The 14725-nt window shown below is 39.8% G+C and overlaps 1 protein-coding gene across 2 annotated transcripts in view; it reads right to left on the minus strand.

Moving 5' to 3' along the window:
• SLC4A4 (solute carrier family 4 member 4) overlaps positions 1 to 14725 on the minus strand; it is a 345037-nt gene that overhangs the window by 77505 nt on the left and 252807 nt on the right. For both annotated transcript variants that reach the window (XM_079775045.1, XM_079775044.1), the window contains 4 exons: positions 9343 to 9430; positions 7927 to 8081; positions 7199 to 7318; positions 5263 to 5437 (listed from right to left, as the gene is read on the minus strand). In XM_079775045.1, the coding sequence (XP_079631171.1) occupies positions 5263 to 5437; positions 7199 to 7318; positions 7927 to 8081; positions 9343 to 9430 (538 nt within the window). The remainder of the gene's footprint in view (positions 1 to 5262; positions 5438 to 7198; positions 7319 to 7926; positions 8082 to 9342; positions 9431 to 14725) is intronic.

The raw sequence follows: 14725 nt of genomic DNA on the forward strand, positions 1-14725 counted from the left end.
CAGGGAGGCAGGCAAGCGGTTGAGAGCCAGCAGTCCCGGATTGTGAGAGCAATGTCCCCTTTGGGATCGGGCCTAAACGGGCAGTCGGACATCCCCTGAGGGGTCCCAGGTTGGAGAGGGTGCAGGCTGGGTTGAGGGACACCCCCCCCCAGTGCACAAATTTCTTGCACCGGGCCTCTAGTGTAAATATAATGCAGCGAATTGACATGGATGGTCACAGAACTCAATTGTGGTAAGGACAAATTTTCAGGATGTTGAAGCTGAAAAGCCCTTGTTTAATTTACAGCATGCAGGGGACCTGAGTGTTATTACGGTGGGACTTACTGAAACGGGTAAGAGTAATACGAATATATTAAGTATTAGCACAATTCATAGATCTCAGAAAGGTTATGCTCTTATTAAACTCTAAGAACAGAAAACAGTACCAGCCTGGGCTGGATCCTAGATGAATATAAGGTCAACTCTTGATGAAGAGGTTCAGTCGCTCCTGGAAGCCCAAGCTAAACCTCGCCCATGCTTAACAAGCAAGCTGTGAATACTCACTCTGGAAGCTGCAGAGGCCTCACAGTCCAAGTGCGATCTTGGGGAAGTTGCACAGTCATCTATGTGGCCATTATAAATTGGTTATACTTGGAGCCATCATAGCTTCAACTGTCTTATTTTGAACACAGGTCCATGGGAAATGGGAAATGATCCATAAGGCTACCCAGATTTGCTTCTAGTGAAGTGTGTGTGTGTGTGTGTGTGTGTGTGTGTGTGTGTGTGTATACAAATAGATGGGGATGTTAAACATATATATCATGTAAATGTATATGGAATTATTAAATATACATCTTATTATATACATGGGATTATTATACACACACATATTTCATCTCTGAAATAAGTGCTTCGATGTAAATTCCTATCTTTGAGTAGGCAAGACCTCCTGCACAGAAGCTGGCGGAAGAGTGTGCTTAAACAACAGCAATGCAGTGACTCATCTGTGTTTTCACAACATGTTTCTACCCAGCGCCCGTGTCTATTTGTGCCTGACAATAAAGGCCCTATGTGAACCATCTCTGAGCTGTCTGCCTTTAAAAGCAAGGACACTGTTTTCAGTTGACTCATTTCAGCTGCTTGTACATTTGAGAATAACCCACTGCCACATTTATAAAGGCAGGCGATATAATTGAAGATTATTTCAGGCTGTGCCAGTGCTTTGCTGCTTCGTATTGATCTACTGTTTAGAGGGTCAAATAGAATCAAAGGACCTCACCCCCTAAATGAGCCCTCTACACACCACTATGGTTATCTCCCGGGGGCAGAGAAACAGATAGCTCTATCAACACCCTAGACTGTAAATGCTGTCAGAAGAGGAGTCTTATCTATTTTGGTCACTTATCTGTTTCCCCAGCACTTAAAATAGTGTCTGGCACACAGTAGACATTAAGTAAATATTTTCAAAGGAATGAATCAACCTCTGCCATAGACTTGTGAAATGACCTGGGCCTTAGCACCAAACCCACAGAACACTTTGTTGTCCTGATGCCAAGTCAAGAAGACTTCCACTGCCGGAGCATCAGCCCTTCTGCATGTTACAGCTCATACCCTCTCAGCGCCGAGCACGCTCAGCATCTCAGGCCACCTCACTCCTTGGTCCTTAATAGAGATCAAATCAACATACATATGTGTGTGTGCGTGCACACACACACACACATATGTATATACATACATCTACATGTATATATCGATAATTACTGATATACATATATCTGTTGATAATATATATGTGTGTATATACATATAAACATATAAAAATATATATACACACATACCAGTATATATATATATATATATATATATATATATATATATATATATATATAATCATCTACCATTGTAAGAAAACCTAATATGATTACTACAGGTAAAGTTTTTCATATTAAAATATTAGGATATGTAAAATCACTATATAACCATTGAGTTGGGTATCTGTGTGCATGTACTACCTACTTAATTTCTATTTACAGAGATGTTTTAGATTTAGAAACCCAGTGCTTAGATCTGTGCATTCACTTACTAATAGCAGTAGTTCACCCAAAAGAAATTAATAACAGACTATTAAGTTCAACAAATATATATTAACAATTATTAATTTTCTAGCCCACTTTTTCAGTGTTTCTGCCACCCACTGTGACTTCCAGAAGTGCCAAAGTGTAGTTCTTTTGCTAATTAGATACTTGAATGAAGTCAACTCCAGGTAATAACACCCAGCAAATGGTCATTTTTAACATCCTGACCATGGAAAGTATTTATGTTTCTCCTAAAGTCTTCAGAACCTAGAAAACAGCTTACTCCACTAGCAAGGCCTTTCCTGTGTAATTTATCACAGAGGAGAAGAATACACATTTCATGTTACACAACAGAGTCCTTTATTTTCCCAAGAACTCACTCATATAGAAATTAACTCACCTAGGAGGGGTGGACAATAGACTAACAGATGTCACATCTCAGATACAGTGTTCTAAAGCTAAGGAGCTCAATTCAGTTGATTTTTTTAAAGCAATAAGCATAGGGAATATGGTCAATGATATTCTAATGATGATGCATGGTGTTAGGTGGGTACAAAATTTATCAGGATGATAACTTAGTAAGTTATGCAATGTCTAATCACTGGGGTGTACACTGGAAACTAATGTAATTACATAGTTTAAACTGTAATTAAAAAAAATTTTTAAATGATTTAAAAAATTTAAGGCAATAAACAACACAAAGGAAGTGTCATAATGTCTCTATGTCAATAAGAAGAACATTCATGAAAATAAAAGTGTTGAAACAATATCTGCACAAAAAATAAACAAGCAAAGTAGAAACAGACTCATAGATACAGAGGTCAGACTGATGGTTGCCAGAGGGGAGCATGGCTGGGGGACTGGGTGAAAAAGGTGACGGGATTAAAAACTACCGATTGGTAACTTCAAAATAGTCCCAGATATAGTACAGCATGAGGGAATATAGTCAATAATCTCATGATAACTATGCACAGTGTCAGGTGGGTACTTGAAATATTGGGGAACCACTTTGTAAAGTATATAATTATCTAACTACTATGCTGTACACCTGAAACTAATACAAAATAACACTGAAAAACATTTTTTAAATCTGCACAAAAAAATCTCTATATTCTGAAAGACAAGATGGTTTTGTTCTTGCTACTCTCAAAATCACATCTCCCTTTTTTCTACCTATTTCCTTGAAGTTTATGTTTTAGTTATCGCAATGCTCTCATTTGCATGAAGAGTACCTAGCCCAGTTGAATACAGTCAAATTTTAAAGAAAGTCTCCTGCTGACATCACTGCTCTAACTTCAACTTTTCATTTCTATCTTATGAAAGGAAAAAGAGCACACCTTCTCCATATGCTTCCTGTTTCTGCCACACTGTCTACTCCTCGTGCAGCAGGCCTACCACTGAGAACACACAGACAAGTGCTCTCTGGCCAGCACAATGTTATTTTTAAAATATCAATCAGGCCCGGCTGGCATGGCTCAGTGGTTCAGCATCAAACAATGAACCAGGAGGGTGTGGTTCAGTTCAGGTCAGGGCACATGCTGGGGATGCAGACTTGATCTCCAGCAGGAGGCAGCCAATCAATGATTCTCTCTCATCATTGATGATTCTCTCTCTCTCTCTCTCTCTCTCTCTCTCTCTCTCTCTCTCTCTCTCTCTCTCTCTCTCTCCCTTCATCTCTGAAATCAATAAAAATATATTTTAAAAATGTCAATCAGGTGCCAGTATTTTAAATCACCAGATTTCACATAAGAACTTTAAATTTCAACCTCTCTTTGAAAATCAGAGAATGAAATTATACTGAGTATATTTTCATGTGGAAAGAAGCAGAGCTGAGTGGCAACTGCCCCTTTCCAACAGAACGTGGCCTCTCAGGAGTCGTCACAGCCCCAGCTGTGAGAAATCCCATGCGAGCCACATGGTAAAGTCATGCGGAGAGTCCTCAGTCCCAGCTCCTGCAGACATCGAGCCTGGGCACTGGGCCTGTGAGTCAAGAAGCCTTCAGATGACTCCAACCTCAGCTGCCATCTTGAAAGTGTATGAGGACCAAAGAGAGAACCACCCGAGTCCATCAACCACTCAAACTAGGAGAGAATAAACGGTTGTTTCAAGCCCCTAAGCTTTGGGATAATATGCTATGCAGCAATAAATGAGCACTAAGAGATAAAATATACTCTCAAGAAACTAAATACACTTGTTTAAAATAGATACTTCTTTTTTACTTGGAGCAATAAAGATAGTCTCCTTCTTATTTTTGTGTTTAGGCAGAAATCTAAAACATAAATGTGCCCAGAGAAGAAAATAGAAGTGGAAGAAAAGCAATCATTTGGAATCAGCTGTATTTTTTTTAATAAGTTGGCTGGCAGCACTGAGGAATGTCACATAGGTTAAACAGTAATAAGTCGTAAAAGAGAAGGACAGAATTAGAAAAGGGCTTGAATCTGGTTCTTTACAAAAGACTATCACCTTCACTCACTACACTGTCCAGTATCTCCCACAATGCCTACTTTTTTTCTTAATGACTGGATCAAATAAAAGTAGTTTTGTACATGTTTTTCTGACTGACTAAGAGAATCTGAAGTATTTTTCCTATCACTAAAACATTAGGTATTACTGATTCAGAAGGTAGGCAAATGCCACCTGCTAAGTCACCAAAGTATTATGGTTCAGACAAAATAAATCAATTCAGAGTTTTTACAGCTTAATGAGTAGATTCAGGAATAGGAGAAACAAATCTTATCCTGTATTTCTTAACACCGAGTTCCACTGACAGATAAGCAAATCCACGCTCCGTTGATGATTCTGTTGGCTCAGGTGTACAATGAAGGTGGCCACGTATTTCTGGAAAGAGTGTGGTCATCAAGTTTAACAAAATGGTCCATACATTCAAGGTAGTAGAAGATCTAAACCTTGTGCCCTGCACCAAATTAAAGCAGCTGATATGCTTTTGCCCAAATAGAATTGTATATCCTCATTTCCTCCCCTTCTTTTCTCCACTTGTGACTCAAGCCAGATTTCATCAAGCTATTTTTATAATTACTAAAATGTTGGAAATACAGCAGCAGGCCAGAAGCAAAGTAAAACGCAGCATCCAGCAAAAAAAGGAAAATCACGCTGAGTAACTGAAAGGCCATCTGCTTCTCACTGAGCTGCAGGGTGAGGAAGGCAATCTGGGCTGTACTATTTGTGTCTTCCCCCAAACCCAACCCACCTGCATGTTGTCAGTGGCATCCCCAAGCAGTCCTCCAAACGTGATCGCATTAGTTACAGTCGCCAGATAAATGAAGAGAGTTGCTGATAGAGCCTGAATATTTAAAGCGTCATAAAAATCACTGGCAAAAAATGGTGCTTTCCTCTTTATGTCCTTAATTAGTCCACCACAGAACCTGGGCAAGGAGAAAGCAAACATGTGACGATGTAACATAAATTACCATCAAATTAACCAAGAGATAACTTATTAAACCACAAAGAATGTGTACTTAACATGCTTGAAGGAGCAAGGTACTATTTAATCACTTAAGATAAAACCAGAAAACTGTGGAAGAATTAATTTTCTCCTATCTTTCCCTTTTTCAGTCACCAAATTAGGTGTCACATTCCCTAAAGACCAGACAGTTGGTCTTTGGATGAGAGTGAATTGTTGAGATAAATTAAAACTTCTCACTGTCTGAAGAAAATCACCCAAACATGTGAGAAGATCATACAAGGACCTTTATAATCTTACCATGGCTTCCTTTCCAGCCTCATTCATTAATTCCTCACACATTCATTCATTCATTCATTCATTCATCATTCCATAAATGCTTATTGAGCATCTGTGATATGCCCAGAACTAATCTGGGTGCTGGAGATATAAAAGTGAATGATAAGAAAAGAAAAGAAAGAAAAGAAAGAAAAGAAAAGAAAAGAAAAGAAAAGAAAAGAAAAGAAAAGAAAAGAAAAGAAAAGGCCCACTCTCATGAAGTTTACTTTCTGTATGGAGGAGACAAAATATGTAAAATGCATGGTGCTAAAAATGAAGGAAAAAATTAAGTGGGGAATAGGATTATTAGATGAGAGAAGAGCAGGGGTTGAAATATGATGGTGGCCAGAACGGGTCTCCCGATAAGGTGACTTTGGGGTAAGAATCTGAAGACATTTCAGATTCAAGGAAGCCATGCAGGTATGTGGTAGAACAGCGTTGCCTGTTGACTCCCACTGCAAATGTTAGCAGGTCAGCTGACTTATGGATCAGTCAACTCACCCTCCCAGCCAAATCTCACATCTTGGTATGCACAGGGCTGGGCAAACTGCAGACACACAGTGCATTTAGCAAAGGTGAAATACGGAAGAATGACATCTCAGTCTGCAGTGTTTTTAAAAAGACATATTTTCATAAAATGAGTACCCAACTTAAAATTTTACTTAACCCAAAATTAAATGGAGAACCTAGCAGTGGAGGAGGGAGAATTGTCATGAAAAGAGATTTAGCCAAAACAATCTAGAAAACCCGATTCCCCAACTGCCCTCTCTGGAAAACAGGACCTGTGAGTTACTCATGTATTTCTATAACATGTTACCCCCTTTTGAGTAAATGTACAGGGAAGAGATGGAATCATGAAAGCCAAGTGTGCAAGACTGGCACATTATACATTCTTCCTGCCATACACTATACCCAGAACCTCTCTTTTTTGTCTCTCACACCCCCTCCCTCACTCCACTCCAGTCACACTGGCCACAGTGCCAGCCTTGCACACGCCAGGTGCTCTGCTGTCTTCCTTCCAACCCCACGTCTACATGGTCTATCTGCCACCTCCCTCAGGACTTTCCTCAAACGCTGCAATTCTCTTTAAGGCCACCCTATCTAAAACACCTTTCTTACAATGCAAACTCCCTCCTTCTCCTTTGATTCCCCACATAAAACCATCACCACATTCCTTGATTTGCTCACTATCTGTCTCCACCACTACAAAGCAAGACCCATAAGGATAAGGAGTTTTCGTTCAGTTCACTGCTGCATCCCCAATGGCTGTGACTATTAGGTAACTATAAATATTTGTTAGCTGAATGAATGTGCAAACAGTAAGTAAAATGCTGATAGAAAGATGAAGGGAGATTTAGATCTGAGGAGAACCTCATCATGAATGACAAAAGAATCCACCAGTTACCGTCCAGTTTTCTTCAATTCTTCACTGTCCGCATGTCCTCCTCCTCCTCCTCCATGGCCGCCATCATGGGGAGTGTCCCCATTCATCTGAACATTCTCTCCACCCGAGTACATGTTCTTTCTAAGACAACAGAGCCCAAGGGAATATTAGTTTATTGTACTTATCTGCACCAGCTAATAAAGAGATGAGCTGAAAACTCTTTGGGAGAAGGATCATTATTTCCTTCTGCCATCCTCACAGACAGTTCTGAAAGTGTTATATTTAGAGCCAACACAAATGACTGGAGAAATAGGAAAGTTGAACAAATTATATATTGGATAAGAGGCAAACCATTTCACCTGGAAAGTAACAGGTTTCCAGAAAATGGCTTCTCCTCAATCATCTCACCCCATTTCTTAAGCTCTTATATCTACAGGAAATCATTTTGAGTGAACTAATCTTCCCACATGCATAAGGAGTCCCCAGAACATCATCAAGAGGCTCTATGATATATTCTAATATCATATCTCTACTATGTAATCACCAAAGAACATCACAACATGTAACATTCATTTTACAGTGTCAATGAAATGTCAAACGAAGGCACATATGGGATTCATCTGAGATGACATAATACATCAAGTTAAATGGGAACCTAAAAATATTAGGGCAGTAGCCTGGCTCTATTTCCTTTGTCAAACATAACCTCTTTCTCTAGGTTTAACACCCCCAACTGCTTGATAATTTACCTTTTGTCAGAGGATGGAAGACTCTTAGGAGGCTCTATCCTGATGTCTGGATCCCATTCCCCAGGGGGAAGGACAATGACTTCATCTAGGAACTCATCAATACCAGCAATCAGGTCCTGCCTGTCTTTTGCTTTATAAGCAATGTCATGGAACACCTAAAGAAGAAGAAGAAGAGGTGTGCTGACCCAACAAGATAACTCTCCACATGCTCACATGCCCAGCCTAAAGGACGTAATCCATAATCCACTTTAATATTACTATAACCACACTCTCACATTTTCTGTTATTCAGCTTGCCACAAAACATTTCAGTAATAAACGCAAGGAATATAGGGAGAGGCATGAGAAACAAATAGCTGTTTCTTTTATATTTTTTCTATAATACTGTAAAATAACATTGCCTATTATCTCCCAATGGTATGTACCATTATTGATATAGTTGCTATGGAAACCAAATGAAAATGATTTGGAGAAATACACTGAAGAATCATTCCCTGAAATAAAAACTACCGGGACAAACCACTGCTGATCATTCAAGAAGGAAAAGATCAAACTGAGTGTTAAGATCAGGTTAAGAGCAAAATACTGCAGCTTTCAAACACAAAAATAATGTTAGCTATTTTTAAAAACAAGAAAATATGAGCTCTATTGGCAACACCTAAACCAAAGGGTTTTAAGTGTAAGTGATTATCTGTCCAGCTATGAAAGACTTAGGATATGTGTAAGGGACTTTCAGATCATCAGCTAGGCGAAAAGTATGGAACTGGCAAAAAGAATTATGTACATTCTGGAATACAGAGAGTGTCTATATGCTTATCTAGTTATTGAGGCAACAACTAAACCATCTAAGGCAGCAAATGCTCCATCCCTTTTATGCAAATATCCAAAGAAAGAACTTGCTGAATGTACATCATTTAATTAGAAGGATGTGGTTGTCAGCCTTCTTTATAATGAGCTTCATGGCAAATAAGCTGACATCCACAGTTTTCAAAAAGTAAATTTCATATTGGGATAAATATATTTTCCTTTATTTTATAAACATTTTTCATTATTTGTGTGTGTTTTTATTGTATTGTATTTATTTTTACTGATTTTAGAGCGAGGAATGGGGAGAGAAAGAAACATCAATGTGAGAGAGAAACATCAATCAGTTGCCTCTGCCTGACTGGGGATCGAACCCACAACCTGGGTATGTGCCCTGATCAGGAATTGAACCCACCACATTTTGGTGTATGGGATGATGCTCCAACCAACTGAGCCAACTGGCCAGGGCACATTTTCCATTCTTAAAACTGATGTAGGTTAAGTATTTTTTAAGAAGTTCAAGTCACTGTATTAACTTACAGTGTCAGCCAAATCACAGTATGAAAACACACAAGTAAGACTTTCGCAGATCACCATCTTCCCGATTTCCTACCTCGTCAGACATCAAGGTGGCAATGGCTCTGCCAATCTCATGGTAGGACTTGGCTTTCCCCTTAGGACCTAGGAGAATGAATAAGAACCTAATGGAAGAGGAAAGAAGCAAAGGCTATAACACACATATCATCAAACTCAAAATACATAGAACTGAGACACGTTTATCCTTGCTCATGAAAAGGTTAGGTCTAGAATTCATCTTTAAGCAAATATAATATTCTTAGCATATGATAGATACTCTTTCAACTACAGTGAAACAAAACTCACTGTTTAGTTTATCTGGAGGCAATGGAGAATTTAGCATGGAAACCTGAGAAGCTTCTTCATTGACAAGGAAAGTTCCATTTTTTGAGTCATTCAATCTTCCTTTTCTAAACTTTCTTTTCTCTCCATTTCTGCTGAATTGCAGAATCTTCAGTAAAAACCATTGAACACAATAACTAGAAAGACTTAGTGCATCTTCTGATTTCTCTGACTTTCCCTTACCCAATTTGGGCCATGACATATGACCTTCTCCAGGCTTAAGAAATGTTTCTACTCAGAAGTGACAAGTCTACTACAAGTAAGCCACATGCTGACAGTAAAGAAAGAAACTATGAAAAAAATGCAAAATAAAGCAACATTCACAGTTAAGGTTTTGTGTGGGGTGTGTTGTGTGTCTTTTGGTTGGTAACCTCATTTTCCTTTCCAAACTTCTTTTCTTGATAATGCACAAGCCGTGCTCCACAGTGAGTAGGTCCTGAAACTTTCAATAATAAGCTTATCCCCATTTAGGTTCACCTCTTATCATGGTGGGGAAAATCCCTCATTGATGACAAGAGCAAAGATATATGTCTTGACTAGGGAGGAGGAACCTGAGATGTAAATGAATGAAAAAATATATATACTAAAGGCAACATCAGATAAATCGCCATCTTGTTTATGATCATGTCTTACCTGACAGAGATAATGAGGACAATTAAAATGATCACATCATATATTTGCACAGCTTTTTAAAGCTTGCAAAGCACTTCACATTCATCACCTCATTTAAATTCCATACAACCCTTTGCAATAAGAACAGGTATCCTAGTCCTGCTTAATGGTGAAGAAACCCAGGCTCAAGGAAGTTAATGGATGAGCCCAAAGACTGTGCCTGGTATATGAGAAAGAGCAGACAGGCCGTCCAACCTTTTGTCATTTTCAGCACACAATTCTGCCTAATATTACCTGCCCAACCTATACACCAGGGTTATGATTCCATAGAGAAAGGCTATCCAACAACGACTTCCATAGCTCAACCTGGGGAAAGGTGCTGCGGATATTTAGCTGGGAGCAAGAAATCTTAGGAAAAATTTTAGGGGACCAGGAATGGCTGAGGACTTGGCTTAGTGAAATTTTATTTTTTACTTATCTACACTAATAAAAGAGAAACATGCAAATTGACCATACCTCCACTACGCCCAAAAGCCATGCCCACCAGCCAATCAGGAACAAGTATGCAAATTAACCCAACCAAGATGGCTGCGGCCACGGAGCAAGCAGGAGGCTTGGGTTTCCCCGGCAATGGAGGAAGCCAAGCTTCCTGCCCGCTCTGGCTAACCCTGGCCTCCACTCAAGGCTACAAAGTTTCAATTATAGAAGACAAATAACTCCCAACAAAAATGGCAGCAGCCACTGAGCTGGAGAGAGCAGGAGGCTTGGGTTGCCCCTGGCGATAGAGGAAGCCAAGCTTCCTGGCCTCCACTCAAGGCTGCAAAGTTTCAATTATAGAAGATAAATAAATCTCAGATACCAGGGCCTCCACTTGGTTCGCCGGGGGGCATGGCCTGCCTGCAATCTGGCCCCTCGCCCAGGCTGCCCCATGCCCCAAGGGAACCCCCATCCTGATCCGGGACTCCCTTAACAGCAAACCAGCCAGCCCCCACCCATGCACCAGGCCTCTATCCTATCTAATAAAAGAGTAATATGCAAATTGACTGTCACTCCAACCCACAAGATGGCTGCCCCCATGTGGACACAAGATGGCTGCCACAAGGTGGCCAGCAGGGGAGGGCAGTTAGGAGAGACCAGGCCTGCTAGGGAGGGCAGTTGGGGTGATCAAGCCTGCAAGGGAGGGCAGTTAGGGGTGACCAGGCCGGCAGAGGAGGGAAGTTGGGGTCGCCTGGGCCTGCAGGGAAGGGCAGTTGGGTGGAACCCAGGACCACAGGGGAGGGCAGTTAGGGGAGACCAGGCCTGCAGGGGAGGGCAGTTAGGGACAATCAGGATGGCAGGGGAGCAGTTAGGCATCAATCAGGTTGGCAGGGGAGTGGTTAGGGGGTGATCAGGCTGGCAGGGAGAAGCAGTTAGGGGCAATCAGGAAGGCAGGCAGGCGAGCAGTTGGGAGCCAGCAGTCCTGGATTATGAGAGGGATGTCCGACTGCCAGATTGGAGAGGGTGCAGGCTGGGCTGAGGGACACCCCTCCCCCCCCTGCGCACGAATTTCATGCACCAGGCCTCTAGTTTCTTTATATACCTCACTTTGAATAAAAAGGGATTGACAGCAAGTACTCTTGAATGTGTTAGGGTTTATTCCAAACTGCCCTTGAACAGCTAATTCCTCTTTTTCATTATAAAATTCAATCCAAAGAAGAAGAAAAACCAGAAATAAAGAATGTAAAAAGTGTCTGTAAGGATGAACACTCGGAGTTCATCTCAGAATAAAGTCATTCAGCACTTATGTGCTTAGCAACCAGTTCTGCAGTGGGGCGGCATGTTCACTTTCAAGTGTTATCACAGTGGATGCAAGAGTCACAGCAATCAGCAGGCACAAAAGTCTGTGCAAGTATGAAGGAAGCCGTTACCAGAATTGGATTTTAGTTCTTCTACCACTGAAGTTCAATTGAGACTAGAACTTTTCTTCCTTTGAAGCTGGGCTTAAATTATATACCCCTACGTACAGTATTATACAGTGCTCCTTTATGACAGTGAAATTTATTTTTCTAAAGGGACTGATTTGAGTGCAACACATGCAGGAAATATTTAACCACTAAGGAAAAATACAAATTAAGAAACACTTATAGCACTGGTCACATTTACCAACCATATTCCCTGATCTACCAATGGCCAGCTGTCAGGCAGGACCATCAGGGCATAGTTTTAGGCAAAAGGGGACAGGTGCACCGCAACAGGAGAAAATGGACATCTGAATCTTCTACTTAATACATTTTTAAATAATAAGGTCTTTCCTCTTGCCATTTTTTATTATTTCCATGTATCTAAGTATTAGTTTTTCAGTAATTCATAATACCTTAAACTTTTCCAGAACCACTCTATACCTCTTTTTGCCTCTCCCTAGCATCTTCATTATGATTATAGTTTACAAATACACATTGTGGAAATACACATTTATCAACTGTCACGCGAGTTAATTTTCAGGTTGACTATATGGCAACATCATATGTATATTGTATTGTGTTAACCACCCACAGTCAAGTCCCCTTCCATCATCATTTATCCCCCGCTTTTTACCCTCTTCTACTTCCCCTTAGCCCCCATTCCCTCTGGTAATCACCACACTGTTGTCTGTGTCTATGAGGTTTGTTATTTTTCTTAATCCCTTCACCTTTTTCACCCAGCCCCCAACACACTTCCCCTCTGACAGCTGTCTGCATGTTTTCTGTATCTATGCATCCGTTTCTATTTTGTTAGTTTATTTTGTTCATTACATATAAGTGAAATCATATGGTATTTCTTTTTCTCTGACTGGTTATTTCACTTAGCATATACTCTCCAGGTCCATCCATGCTGTCACAAAAAGGTATGATTTCCTCCTTTTTTTACGGTTGAGTAGTATTCCATTGTGTAGATATACCACAGCCTTTTAATCCATTCATCTACTGAGAGTGGACTTGGGCTGCTTCCAACTCTTGGCTGTTGTAAATAATGCTGCAATGAATGCAGGGGTGCATATGTTCTTTCAATTTAGTGCTTTGGGTTTCTTATAATTATGTACTCTAGTCTCTGCTAAATAGAATAAATGGAAGTAGCAGACCAATGTTGAATATAATATGTACCATAGCAAAACCCAATATCTGAGAATTATAATATTTTAATAACTTCAGTAAATTATATATAAAGGTACAATTCTTCTTAGGCAATATAATTTATATATATATATATATATATATATATATATATATATATATATATATATCTTACACACACATATATATAAATCATTTCCTTCTTTAATGAAAAGTCACCAAGTACCAAATAGAAATAACATGTTATGTATCAGTTAAATTCTCACATTACTCCAGTCAGGAACCATTCAGTATATTCATCTCCTTCAAATACTATAGAGAAAAAGAGAAAATCTGGCAATCTATCAGTAGCAGAAAACATCCCCTTAGGCTGAGAATTTCATCTGTAGGAATGAGACCCTTCAGAAGTGTCTAATTTGGACTGTATTGACAAAATGGGGATGAAAGATTAAAAAAAAAAAACTAACAGAACCACTCATCAAGTTCAAGTTCCTTCTGCTTGAAACATGTTCTCTCCCCTTTAACCTCAAAGAAGTGAAAGCTGTTACAACTTTTATGATAGAAGCACATCTTGCCAAGCTCAGCTTTTATAATGTACTGAAAACTCCTTTCATGACCCAAGCTGGTTTTTGTCAATGGACAGATGTTATTTTTAACCAGAAGCTTTTTTTCTTTATTAACAAATTCAAGTAAACATCACATTTGTGTGGCTGGAAGGGCACAGCCCACGTTGACAGCTTGGGGAGAAAGATTGATTTATGTTACTGAGTTATTTTGATTCACTCATAACGAGAAATAAGTCATAGTTCGCATTTTTAACAGTGCCTCGTCGTCTCTGGAATCTTCACGAGGCACTTCTACTCCTGTGAGCATTTTCATATAACTCATTGTGCCGGGGGAGGAGGATGCCTGTAGCATTTTCCACAACAAAAACAAGTGCCAGATGATCTGTGTCCGGAACCAATGGACTACACTCACATTCACAAAATAATTATAGCCAGAAACAGAGCATAATATCAGAAAAAGAGACAGCCTTCCTAAACCACTCAATCTTTTTAGAAAGGATGTGCACCCCCTCCTTCCTGATATATCAGAGCTATTTCTAGAATAAACTCAGCTTTTACCAATCCTTTACTCCCTTCTCTCAAAACAACAGTGAATCAAACAACCCATTATTCATATTTAGCAGCTTTGGAAAATGTGGCTGAACTGTAGCTTCCACAATAGACTCATAAGGACCACAAACTAACCATAACCAACCACATGACTTATGCAAACAGCAGGTAGCAATTGGGTTGTTGGACTAGACAGAAGTGAACTAGCAAGACCTCCAATCCAAGACCTCTAAATAGGATATTTTATGGTTTTAACAATTAA

Source organism: Cnephaeus nilssonii, assembly GCF_951640355.1.
Source record: "Cnephaeus nilssonii genome assembly, chromosome: 1".
In the NCBI taxonomy this organism is placed as follows: Eukaryota; Metazoa; Chordata; class Mammalia; order Chiroptera; family Vespertilionidae; genus Cnephaeus; species Cnephaeus nilssonii.